The sequence below is a fragment of the Antedon mediterranea genome, chromosome 2, assembly GCF_964355755.1.
Source record: "Antedon mediterranea chromosome 2, ecAntMedi1.1, whole genome shotgun sequence".
NCBI classification, from domain to species: domain Eukaryota; kingdom Metazoa; phylum Echinodermata; class Crinoidea; order Comatulida; family Antedonidae; genus Antedon; species Antedon mediterranea.
In genome coordinates, this window is record NC_092671.1 from 27045232 (window position 1) to 27059113 (window position 13882).

At 34.0% G+C, this 13882-nt stretch overlaps 2 protein-coding genes across 4 annotated transcripts in view; one reads left to right on the forward strand and one right to left on the reverse strand.

Moving 5' to 3' along the window:
* Nucleotides 1-2192, reverse strand: part of LOC140040818 (epsilon-sarcoglycan-like) — a 44589-nt gene extending 42397 nt beyond the window's left edge. For 2 of the 3 annotated variants that reach the window (XM_072087042.1, XM_072087040.1), the window contains exons 1-3: nucleotides 2098-2192; nucleotides 1496-1658; nucleotides 714-847 (exon numbers count right to left, since the gene is read on the reverse strand). In XM_072087042.1, the coding sequence (XP_071943143.1) occupies nucleotides 714-837 (124 nt within the window). In that variant the 5' untranslated portion in view covers nucleotides 838-847; nucleotides 1496-1658; nucleotides 2098-2192. Of the gene's footprint in view, nucleotides 1-713; nucleotides 848-1448; nucleotides 1659-2097 lie in introns of all 3 variants that reach the window. The other variant, XM_072087041.1, reaches the window with a different exon arrangement.
* Nucleotides 2193-2468: 276 nt separating this feature from the next.
* The window catches only part of LOC140040820 (uncharacterized), a 159407-nt gene continuing 147993 nt past the window's right edge, over nucleotides 2469-13882 (forward strand). The window contains exon 1 of the mRNA XM_072087044.1: nucleotides 2469-2620. The gene's annotated coding sequence lies outside the window, so the exon portion shown is untranslated. The remainder of the gene's footprint in view (nucleotides 2621-13882) is intronic.

The window sequence follows — 13882 nt, forward strand, 5'->3', positions numbered from 1 at the left end:
AGGACTCTCTCATCTTTTCCTCTTCTTCTTCTATCCGGACATTATTGAGTAAAAAGTGCGACTTATAAAGTACTACTCCTCCCTTATTCGTTGTAGTATTGAGTTGGGATTTGGCATGAATATACTACAGGGGCATGTCCTCAAATCTATAGATTTTTAAATTTCAAACCGGATGCAGCCATATCACGTCTCGAAGATGGTATTTGGTTGCGAGGTTATTGATGTGTATGTGCATCCGGTCTTATGACGTCATTACAGATTATTTTGCTGTACCCCGAGTATCGCACATTCGTGCTTGTTTTACTTTGTATACACAAATTTAGTGAGAGTGTGTGGCGCAGTGTGTTGAACGTTTGTTGTAAGAAACACTATCTCCTCCTAAACCGCACAACCAATACTCATTCCATTCGAGAGGGGGAACCTTTAATTTCCCTTTTGTCTATGTTTTTGAAGGCATTTTTTTTTTGGCCGAAAAATATGTTTTTTTAGACCAATTAAAAATCACAGGTCATAGATAATTGACATTATGAATTCATGGTGCCCTTCCACTGAATAGGTAACTAGAAATGTAGAATACATTCACAAATATAAGTATATTTTGGAATGTTCACTCCCGACAGGATCTGTCTCTATTAGTAAAGTGTCATTTCTACCCTTTCTGCCAAGCCTTTTTTACACAATTTTTTGAAAACTGTGTAGTATGATAGACTTACCAAGATTATCAAAAGCAAACTTTCTTCTGTCAATCACATAGTGAAAACTGTTTCCCACGATTGCACTTTCTTTAGCAACGACGACGAACAATGCTGATATCAACATTATAAAGACGGATTCCATTATTGCAATGCTATAATGACAAAAGAAAAAATGTATAAATTATTAATAATATCATATAAATTAGTATGAAAATGACAGTAATAGTTGACTTTCCCCAAATCTGTAGTTCTTGTCTATTTTATGTTAGTCCTCCTGTCTGCGTTTCGATTTTTTTCTGAATACGTATGAAATGCCATATGTACCAAAATATTTATTTTTTTAATAATTTTGGTCTGGAACCTAGATCATTAATAGCTAAGTGAGTATTTTTTTAAAGATTTAAACCTTTTTGCTTTTTGGCAGCTCTAAGCTGATTCTATTGGCAGAGTTTTTTTCAGATTTGATTTGAATTTAAAAACAAGAAAATCATTATAAAAAAATAAGTGATAACATAACTACTAATATTAAGAATAAATACAAAGAAGGATATCCAGGATAAGCCTAGCCCAAAAAGCTTTTTTTTTTCAAATTATAAATATTAGAATTGTGTGCACTTTTGGAGAGGGTATACTGGTCCTCTGATGCGGACAGATGAGAACACATGTTGATAAGTGCAAAAAATATATGATTCACAGTGTACTTTTGTTTACACAAGTCATTAGACTTTCTAAACCAAGTCTCAATACAAAGACCTTGGGTAAGCAAGAATTTTAATCCACACAGTGTCTTGATTTATTACAGTATTTCTTGGCTTTGAATTGAGATGAAAACGAATGTTTCTAGGAATTCTTGCAGAAACCTTCTGAGGACCTTCTCAGTCGTTTCAGATTCAGAAATTATTTCTTTCCGTCAACGATAATACTACTACAATAGTATTACATTTTACTTTGTATTTCTCTAACCTGTAAACAAGTATAATGAATGAAACTTTAGAAAAAATGTAGGACAGATGATATTTCCATTTTTACAAGAGTATACAACCATAAAGAGCTACAAATAAATAAATGCAATAATATGTGTCAAGGGAAGGGAAGTAATAAATAAACCAATTGTTGATAGGATCAAGACATGGAGTAGCCCTATCATCGCCACTAGATAGGCATGGGCTACCCAACAACTAATAGCCTAGACAGGGGTGGCCTGGATAGAAGAAAAGCCTGAATTTTACGTTCGTCGTGCTCGATCGTGTGGTAAAGTAACCTGTTGTGTAGGGCTAGGAGTAGGAGTAGTAGGAGGATAGCCTAGCTAGGCCTACTTAGAAACAGTCATTTTATAATTCTACAAACTACAAATAACATTCATCTTTTTCAGAATGAATTTATGTTATTAACTTATCAAAACCTGAGAACCATTAACAATTAGGCATCCTACGTTACAAGTGTACTTTGATTTTAAAAACAAAAACAAAATGTAAACAATGAAACCGCCTCCTCCTCCAAAAAACGGGTCAATCGAGGTCAAATAAAACAACAGACCCATCCATTTTCAGTTGAGGATGTGGTTTTGTTAACATAACATACATTTTTATACAAAATGTATATATATATATAACCACGACCATCAATTTTTAATTTTTTGTTTGTTTTAATATTAAAATGCACATACTTCAATAATATTTTTAACTAAGTAATATTAAAGTCATGTGGTTAATGTGCTTACCCATATTCTAAAAGTGAATGCTGCCACTCACCATTGCTGTCAAAATGGTGGACGTCGAGTGAGGAAGTAGCGAGAAACACCTTGTTACCCATTAATTTTCGTTTAAGTACTCTACTTTATTGAATTTTCTGAAATAAATTAAAAGGAATTAACTAAACTTCGATATATGATTGCTCTGGTAATATTGTGTTGAATTAATTATAAGGTAAGTGTTTGTTGATGAATTAGGTAAGAGAGTTTACTCGAAAGGCCGTAACGTTTGCATGCATAAAAATGCGCAGGAGAGGTACATAAAGTTGGGCAGGCACTGTACTGTGAGTCACTGCTGCTGAATGGGTAGTGGAGGTGGACCGTGAATGTGGTGGCCTACCAAACATAATGATAATAACCAAAAGGTCAGTTTGAAAGATGAAAACATCAGTAAATCGTGGTCGATAATTTAATCTTTTTAAACGAGATGCTTTTTATTTAAATGAGGTGCAAAAAAATGTAGATTTTGGTATATTTTTTACTTTTTAACTTGTTTTCTGCATTTAATTAAACGTAAAAAATACACCTGGTATACAACTGATAGATTGGGCCTGTCTTATTTTACCTAACCTATCGGAGGTAAAGTTATATCAGATTGTATCTCTGAAAGAAACCATTGCGACAGTGGTATTAATTATTCGCCGTGGCTAAACATACAGTACCTTATTCTAACTTCTAACTCTACATACAACAGACCCAATATGAAAAAAAATCCATATCCAGAAAGTCCTTATACGATGACGTTACACACATACCAGCACCCCATTGGCTGGTTATGACGTAATGTAATTTTACCGTACCTTAGCAAACGGAAGTTAGGATACGGTACCGTATCTTTAGCCACGGCGTTAAAAATTAGTAAGGGTTACTGTACGTCAGAGTAGGCCTAGGCCTATATCAAGGTTAACAACGCAGGTAAGCCTACAGTATTTTAAGAGAATTTAAACTGATCACATGGTACACTTCTCGCAGATGTAACTACTGTAGGATACGATTCGGATCAGCTTAAAGCGTGCATGTAATGTAAACAAATTATTAAATTAAAACCATCTCAAATCAACCCAAAAAAAATGATACATTGTCAACATGTCATTTAGTTTGGTACACTAACTGACAAATCCTATATTTTCACTTTTTAGCAAAAGATCATGAGACCTCAAATATTTCAATTCATATTTTTATTATTTATTAATTTTAGCATTGAATATGAAATCAAAGGGGAATCGTACAGTATCTTGGTTGATACAACATTAACATATGTAAGAAACGTTTTGACCTTAATTTAACCCATTTTTACTGAAAATATAATTTGCCATGTAAAGATATAAATTAGAGATTGTTTTTTCCATATTTTTGAGAAAATGCTTTTCAAACTTACAAGTCTAAAATACAGTATTGTATACAAAATATGAACAAGCAAGTCAATTAATTGACTTGTTTATTGATACAGTACTTACTGTAATTTACAAGAGTTGGGTAACTAAACAAATTACACACAGCTAGGATTAAACTGAGATCTGGCAATTGTCAAACCCAAGTGCATTTGTAGTACCAACCACAGTAATCATGTAGTGAGGCTTATTAACCAAGGTTAGGTCATATAACACCATGCCATCATGTTTAGTTAGTATTTGATATGACAGGTACAGTACTGCAGATGTTTAGACTTTAGTAAAATGTTCAGAGATGCATATGGTTATGTTGCTTGGCTGTACAAAATAATAGAGGTTTCCTTAAAAATCGCAGATTAAAATGGTCTTCCCTATTATTAATTATTTTTCTTAATGTCTTACCTTTAAAATCTTTAAAAACCTGTCTATACAGTATTATTAAGTCCAACTACTGTATGTTAGTGTTAAATCATTTTTAAAAGGTTACTGATACTAATTACAGTACAGGACAGAATTATTGCAAAAATCCCAACGCATTCAACACGTTGTCGTTGCGTTGTGTTTGCGTTGCGTTGAACGGCTTTCAACGTTTAGTTGTTTATTCAACGAAAGTCATTATCAGCATGTCAAGTAAACAATTAGTTATTTCAACGCTAGCTGCTGCAGCGCTAGACTGGCCGATTGCACGCCTGAACGATCAGTAACAACAACAGGCAAAATACCTATCGGCAGTCACTACCAGATATTTCCGGGGGAAAACACGATCTCACGTCGTAAAATCAAACAACGTGGAAATTACTGACATCAACACACGAGGCCGCCACCCTGGTTTCCTCAAGAAAAACACCACGTGTGTTATGACGTATTTAACGATCGTTAATGACGACGAAGTAATTAATTTTATTTAGGCCTACATTTTTTAGCTGTTCGAGATTCAAGAGATAAAGTTAAAATATTGTTTCTCTATTTTGGTTTTTATTTTATAATTGTCCCATTGTTTGTTGTAATGTAATTTGAAAGAACTAAAAAATTTGACGTGTCCGACACCCATGAACCAATTTAAATCTTTATAAATCGAACAACATTACATTTTTAAGTACAAAAAGCGTTTTGAATACGTTAACAATAGAGCGTGTTGAATGTGAATCCCATAGCGTTGAACGCGTTGAAAACGTTGCGCGTTTTGAAAAGCATCACACTGTAAACTGATTTAAATGTTGGCTGTTCGCTCGCATATTCTCGCAACTCCCATCCCATTCATACAGTTTCAGGAGGAGGCCAATATAATTATATTAAGAAACAAAACAATAGTATGTTACAGAGAAAACGCCTAAACCTCGCCTGTAATAATATATTGTCTTGCATCAGAATAAAGTGGTTCTTTATTCTGAATTGTTTGGTTATTCAAATATTTGTGGGTTACACCTTGGCGTGAATAATATGGTATGGCACAGGTTTTGATTTTAAAGAAAACGCCTAAAATTGCCTATTGTCATCAAATTGGTCATTCCTATTTCTTGGTTATTATATTTAACGCTTTTCTCTGCATGGCTTACGTTAGGCATCACAATAATTAATTTATAATATATTACATGATAATGATATATTTATGGATAATAATAAAACTAAACGATTTTTTCCCTTTTAATTACGCGTTATTTCATAATGAATGAACTCTTCACCTTTCGATCAGTTCGTCCCTCACGTCACGAAAAGCATGCGTGAAAAAGACGACGACCATGCTGGATCGTTATGTTGGTGGTGTATTGTTGCCTTCCATGGCGGCGGGTGTAGGCTACGTTGTTTTTATAAATAATCGAGAAAAATGTAGTACAGTACTGCGAAGTTTTTAGTTTGGAAATAATTAATTACGATGTGACCTAGCCTCCAAGATTCACCGCCGCCTTAACTTTGGTATTTAATACTCCAGTTAATATAGGCACACAGTAATTAAGGACATGACCACTACTTTTAACTGCGATGGCAGACGCGGCTCATATACACACGGGGCCTACTCGTTAGTAGTAGGCCTAGCCTAGTGTAATATATTAAGCTAGGTTTCCGCGGAAAAATACACATTATGTTTGTTTTCTTAAATATTTGTAATACTGTATTTTATACTATTACTACTACTACTAATACACACTGGCAATCTGTAAATACCATACGAATCCGATTGTTTGTTATTTCAACGCAAACTCAACGCAACACATTGTGTTGGTTGAATAAACAGTTCAACGAACTCAACACTTTCAACGCCAACGGACAACGCAGTTTCAACGCGTTGTCAACACTTTAACAATGCGTTGAATGCGTTCAAAATCTGCAATAATTCTGTCCGGTACTGTACGTACTACTGTACATTCCATGATTGCAGTGAAACTTTAGTCTAGGTGGTGAAATGGATGTCCCTATCCCTCTTTTTAATAAAGAATGCTTTAAAGATAATATACCCTGTATTAAAGGCTAATTGTATGAATAAAATGAATTGTCATTTCTAGTACTGTAGATCTGTGCCATCCGTATCCCAATACAGTTTACTATACTGTACAAAATGTTGTTTAAGAAATAGGATTTTGTTTATCCAGTCTTATAAACTCCTGATTCCTGGTACAGGAATTCCCATATCTCACAGATATTTGACAATAAAGTTTTATCGTATCATAGTCTAAATGGAAAATTACATTGTATGTTATGTTTTGTTGATTGAGAATTGTGTGTACCCTCCCCAGGGCATTTATTCTTTAAATAATTATATGTTATATTGATTTGTCTATATTCAGAGAACATCCCAAATGTCCCCTTCTTTTTCAATGTATGTTAAACAGTATACTCAGCTTATTGTAAAATTTCTCTAATTCTGATGTTAAAGTTTGTTAATGAATAAAAATAATTGTTTCTGTTCACTCGTACCTAGCTCTTTAACTTTAGATGATAAAGTATGTTTAGAGACTACTATTACTAAACACAGGATTATAATCAAAATGTTTTTTTACTCTACCTGTGTAAAAAACCTTTTCCATGGATTTGAAACAAAGAAATTGCTCTTTGCCATGCTTACTTATGGGATGATGATTCATGCTGTATTCCAGGTCTCAAAGGTATTGCGTCCACTGTCATTATTTTACAACATGACACTACTGTATGGAAACGGAGTAATTACTAATAACATGCTACTTATGTACTGTATAATTAACTATAACAGTGTACTGTAGAATGATTACCAGTTTGTGAACATGGTTTTTTTAAATATTTTTATTATTGCATTGGAAGACCAAAACTTGTGCCAATGGTGCTGGTGAACCTTATTCTACAAAAGTCTATAACTAACGTCTAATAATACTTAACTTAAGTATAATATAAAACTCCAAACAACAAAAGTCAAGCCATGATTCAATGTTTTGATATTTATTTGAATGATGATCAAATAAAGATCGAATCGTTGAATAATGTTACTATGTTAGATCAGTCCCTCTTCGTTGGGTGGGTATGAGAACTCGGTGATATATTAATTAAAATAATTTATGATGTATACAGTAGTTATCATTTTTGCAATTAAATTTGCATGACCACTGTATTACTGTACTCGTATTATCTGCACATAATCAATTATTTTTTAAGAGTTAATTTAAATACAATTCTGTATAAATAAATTACTAGAATGCATACAGTACATTGATCGTTCAGGTGTGACTAATGTTTGTATGATATCAATCATTTAGCAATTAATACTCTATTTTGATCATTTTGACAATTATTTTCTATTATAGTATAATACAATATTACTGAAGCATTACGAGAAGGCATTGATATCAGATTAATATGAATATTCTATCTTTTCCACTGTACAGAAAGTACAGTATCTTCTCATATTCTCTGTACTCGGGTACAGTATCTCCACGTGGCATTATACTGTATACTGGCCTACAGTAGTATCATTTACCGCCATGGTATCATACTCATAGGCAAATTCTATACAATGTCGCATGTGGTGCCTGTATTGCTGAGGTTAGGTTAGGCTCTCTCGTGGTACAGGCACTACATGCGATACATACAAAGATTCAGCTAGGTTCAGTCTTTTTACTCGGGGTACCCGAGTCTAGGACTATCTTATCTTCTCCTCTTCTTCTTCTTCTTCTTCTTCTTCCATCTGGACACTATTGATCCAACTTTCAAGTCCTACTAGTTCTTTACTCGTCTGACAGCTTTGAAACATGGCATGCATACTAGGGTAATAGGTGAACAAAGCTATAGAGAGAGAAAATGTTCGTACTTCAACCGGATGCAGAATTATGACGTCATAAACATGGTACCAATCGAAAAAAGTGCGATTTATAAAGTACTAATACTCCCTTATTCGTTGTATTATTGAGCTGGGATTTGGCATGAATATACTATCGGATTTTAAAATTTCAAACCGGATGCAGCCATATGACATCTCAACGATTTTCGTCGTAATATAGCCGTGTTTGGTGTCATTTCGAAGGTCTTGAATTGGAGAATAAGAATATATACAGTGAAACCTATATGATATTGTGACATCATTACAGCTTCTTTTGCTGTACCCCGAGTATCGCAAATTCGTGCTTGTTTTAAAGGAAAGGAACACCCTGGGCTAAATGTGCCACTGTGCTTATAGATAAATGTAATAAAAACATGATTACAATGGTTCAAGGTACAATAGTAAGCAATTCAGTTAAAAAATAGACTTTTAAATGACAACATATCGAAAATTGAACAGCGCCATTTTGACAGGTTAAGAGCAATTATGTGACGTCAGATTAGGTGGACGCATTCAAGCAAATCCAAGCGTCCATCGTCTTAGTACAGTATTTCAATATGGAAGTGCGGGATATAACCATAAATAAAATCAATTAAATAGCCTAACATACCTAATATTTTCGGAATATGGCTTGGAGTTTTTATAATTCAGAAAATTTGGAACCAGGATATACAGAAAGAGAGTTAGTTTTGCGTCGTGCTGATGAGGAAAAAAGAAGAGAAGAAGAACATTCTCGAGCATAACAAGCCGTCGAAGAATAATGTACTTTCGGCCAGTGTATCTGTACTGTATGCCTTACTAGGCCTAGAACTCGTGTTGCACGAAAATAAAGTAGACACTGCATCGTCAACCAACAGCCTCCGTTTGGAAGGTTTGCCAGTTAATTCCCCTACCAAATCTCGTTTGAAACAGCTAGGCAATAAAAGTAACAATAGATTAACAATAGCTGAAAGATTTACGAATTGGCTTGAAGAAAAGATCGATCGAAGGTTTGTTTACCAAGCCAGCGCATGCTCATACCGTGTCATCGCCGTCCTGCATGACCGCATGTCGCGTTATTAGCCAATCATATTAGCGGATTCGCTTAGCCAATAGAAGTGCCGAATGCAACCTCAAATCTTAAAATTTTCGTCGGCAGTATCTGACGTCACAAACAGGCTGCCATTTTAAAATGTCTTGAAAACAGCTTTAAAATCCTGTTTACTAGAAAACTACAAATTCGATTTAAACATAAATTGTGCTGAATATTAAGTTGGTAGGGTTACTTTTATAATAGTTAGGCAAGATAATCGGGTGTTCCTTTCCTTTAACTCATATTCATAAACAAACCATCTGGCACCCTGTAGGTATACCATGCATACTGATAGCATGGTATACCAGGGAGTTGTAACTCCCTGGTATACCAAGCTATCAGTATTTTAGTCAAAATTAATTAATAAATTGTCTATATTTAATACATTGTAATTATTTGATTTTGACTATCCACATGACGAATTACACTTTCAAAGAGTAGCCAAAAATAATGCAAAATTAATAAAGTTGTTAAAACATTTCATTACTTTGTTTATTCTGTTAATTTTCTAAATTGTTAGTATTCAACTATGCATAAAACAGAGCTCTGATTCAATTGGTCAGTAAATTGATCAATATTGTTATTTAAATTTACACAAGGTAGTCAAAAGCTGTATTTTGTTGTCTTTGCCCACAATATGTGTCATCTTTACCACACACATTGTTGAGTTACTTAACCTCACACCTACAGTGTTCACAATAAATGAAAAGAAATGATCACTAACTAAAGCCCAGTTTATATTGATGAATTATGATGCTTTATGCTACAAACAATGCTAACTAACAAAGTTTGTGTAGGCCTACAGTTAGTGTTTTAGGATATATCATAATGCGCCTTACAACAGTACAGTGTATAAAAAATATGTTTGTACCTAATGACTCTGATGTTATTAATGTTGTAATCAAATGAAAGGCCCAGTTCACACTGATGAATTACAATGGGTTGGCCTAACAACCTTGGTTTACTGTAGGCCTGCAGTTAGTATTATAACCCTACTGTTAGTTACCCAGCATAATGTATTATATTTTTTGATAATCCTCTAATATTGAATTTACATTTCTGTACAGTGTGTATTCAGTATGTTTTGTTTTCACACTTGTGGTACAGTCCATTTGTTTAATGGGGTGTCCACTTAAAAAAGACACTGTACCTCATCAAATGTGCTTGCTAGTTCAAAATTGGTGTAATAATGGTTTAAAAGAAAGATACAACATAATATTTATGATTGATATTAAAATTTAGCACTGTGTACTAGAGTAGCCCAATATCTGATTGTTTATTATTATATTAATGATATCAATTTGATTTTCATTTTGCCCAAAGGTGATTTCTCTTAAATTAAGATTATATTTTAGAGTAAATATATTTAGTTTTTAATTTTTAGGTGTGTTTTTAATTTCCTTCAATTCACAGTTGAGTGACAGATTCAGGAAAAGGATAGTACAGTATAATAATTTAGAAATTACTGAAGCATACTGTACTGATGCTGTACCACAAAATACCAATGAAAATTGTATGCCCTGTCAATCATAGTCATATTTTAAAATGCAAACAACAATATTTAAATCCTAACAAGAAATATTCCTACAAAAAATTGTTTATGGTTTTAATTATTTATCTTTGTATTCTATAGTTATTTAATAATTAAAAAAATAATGTTATTTTTAACAATCAGTAGTAAACATTTTGTGTAAATATAGACCCCATTTACACTTTAGCTTTTAGCAAGCCTGTGGCCGGCTCCGAGCCAACAGTGTACAAGTGTAAACACTCTGGGAACAACTGAGCCGGCGCAATTTTGATCTTAGTCTAGAGTAGGCTTCGGGCCGGCAATTGTGGGCTTCGGGCCGGCACTTCGCATAGTGTAAACACTCGCGATCATACAATGAACGTTCTGGGTCAAAGTTTACGAAACTAACTTACCGCTGAACCGCCTTAGCCTTAGGGTCACCAAATCACCCAATGGGTTTAATGTGTCCGACTCGGATTTTAATGAAATTGGTACACTTCTTGTATCAACCTCCAAAAGATCTATCTAAAAAAAATAATCCCTGCAATAGGAGACCATGGATGTAAACATGGAGGTCTCTATTCGGGGAGACAGGCATTCTGTGAGCAAAGAAAGAGCCTGGTAACATTTTCAATGTTTACTTCGGTAACTATAAACTGTCAACTAAATTTCATAACTACAGTCGACTCCGCCTAAGTCGAATTCGCGTAAGTCGAAAAATCGCGAAAGTCTAATTTTTATGAAAGTCCCAATTCTTTCCTATACATTACTGTGTAATTTTTATTTGTAAGTCGAATTTTGTCCAAGTCGACGTCTTTTTGCGGTCCGAATACACATTCTTTAGTGATTTATATTGTATAAGTCGAAGTCACAAATCACGCGGCAACAACGCGCTAAAAAAGCCGATGAAACGTACGTAATTCGATAAACAAACGACAGAGGAGATAATGTGGGACCATATCGGTTCTCTCAAGCAGGTTGTATAGTATAGGTGGCGTCCTACAACTCGTGCTAGTGTATAGTGTGTATGAGTTGTTTCGGAGTTGAGAACTTGAGCGGCGTTTTGTAGGTACCCATTTTGTGCTAGACAGATGGCAATAAACAATGGATACTGAATTCGAATAAGAACCGAAATGTATTTATTATACATTTTCGTATTGTTTAGGGCTTAAACTATAAAAGAAAATACAGTTTATCATTGCCGATAAAAGAGGCTTAGCATTTATTAGGCCTAACTAGCTACTGTAGCTAAGCAAACTCAAGTAGGCTCATCGTGTGGGCCGCGATCGCGACAGGGCAGGGTCTTCTAGGTCTAGCCATAGCGCGGCTAGTGAGTGAGCCTAGGCCTAGCATTTTTTTTGCCAATATGTAAGTCGAAGTTCCCGTTATTCAAATTTTTATACCGGTCCCATTAGATTCGACTTAGGCGGAGTCAACTGTATTTGGAATCTTGATTTAATAAAAAAGTATTGTTTTCTTATCCTGGTATGCACATATTTTTACGTCAGCTCAATAAATCTATTCTTATATTGATATTTGTTACACAATACAATTAATACTTTCATGCTTCATTGCACATTTGACCCTTAACCTTTCATTTCAATCTGGCATGTGTGGAGTCGATCTTTTGATGTACTTTGTACTAGAGTTTATAAACACTTATTATGAACAGAAGGGAAATTACCATTGACTAAATAACAGGTATTTTAATTTAAAATAATTGTAGTGTGAAAGTGTAACAATTGCCATAGAGTAAATTCACAATTCGAACATATTAGGGGACACTTTAAACAGTCGACTATCTTCAAGTAATACTTAACGGAAATTCTTAAGTACAGTATGTGTTGACTTTAGTAAAACACTTTTATGGGAATATCTTACTTAAGTGTGATCATAGAGATATACTTTATACTGTATGATTGGTTACTTACAATACAGTACAGCACAGATAATTTTAATTGAAGACTATTTGAATTGAAGGGTTCAGATCTTGGCTATTAATATTATAATGAATTGTTTTATTTAACTTTCATCAAGCAATGGACATAGGTTCAGTACAATTAGTACTGTAGGCCTTTACCTAAATATAGGTTTCAATGGGTTAGTACACTTATTTTGAGGTTATTTTAAATGGTTGTAGGGCCTAGTAACTGTATGTATTGTCTACTGTAAATTTAACACACTCTATATCACACATACTGTACAGTTACCAATAAAATAGACCAATGTTGCCTCTACTGGTCTGACCTTACATTTCCAGTTAGTCCCTAGTATCCTTGATTTTTAGAGCTTATCACCTCCTTTTTTTATGATTGTTTTCTCACCAAAAATCTGGGCTATACTGTAGGTAGTGAATTAGACAATAACCACCCGGACAATAACCAGTAGGACAATACCCAGCCACCTATTATGGACTGCACCATTGTACTTAAATTTGAAATCCAACATACTGTTATTTTGAACAACATTTCCTCAAACATGTTATTTCACAATTAACAATTAAAATATTGCATTAGATAGCACTGTTTACAACGACGCCAAGATAGTCAACAAAAGAAAACAATTTTTTTTTCTACTGTAAGCCTTGTTTTGCGAATTAACAGCCCACTGCTGGATTATACATGTTAGTACTGTACAAAACATCCGGTGTCCCCAAAATATGGATAGAAGTGGGTGGTGAGATGAACTTTTTTAATAACCTGGAAACTGGTCATTGAGACACAGTAATAGTAGGCCTCACAACTGGAAAGAGCACCTTGCACATTAGTAACATTATTAGAATAAGTTTTGTATAGTCATCAAATTAAGAAAAAAACCAGCCAGTTTGTCTAACGGTAATTCAGTCTAAAACGCTTCTGGTTCAAACACTTTAAATATTGGCATAATGTTATATGAAATAAAGGTGTTTACCTTTACTGGTTCAGTAGGTATAATCAGAAGTCAGTAGACCGTAAAAGGTGACACAGCTAATAAATTTTACATAATAACCTTAATAATACCTGTAATATATTCTTGTACCTCAGAGTATGGCAAATAATACTGTAATGTAATGATAATTATATAAATATAATAGTTTACAGTTTTGGTAGTTGAATTCTTTGCAAATATATTTTTCCATTTGTTTTATTCCCATTCATTTAGCTTTGTTACCTCCGCCAAGGAGTTTACAGTATGTGGTCGAT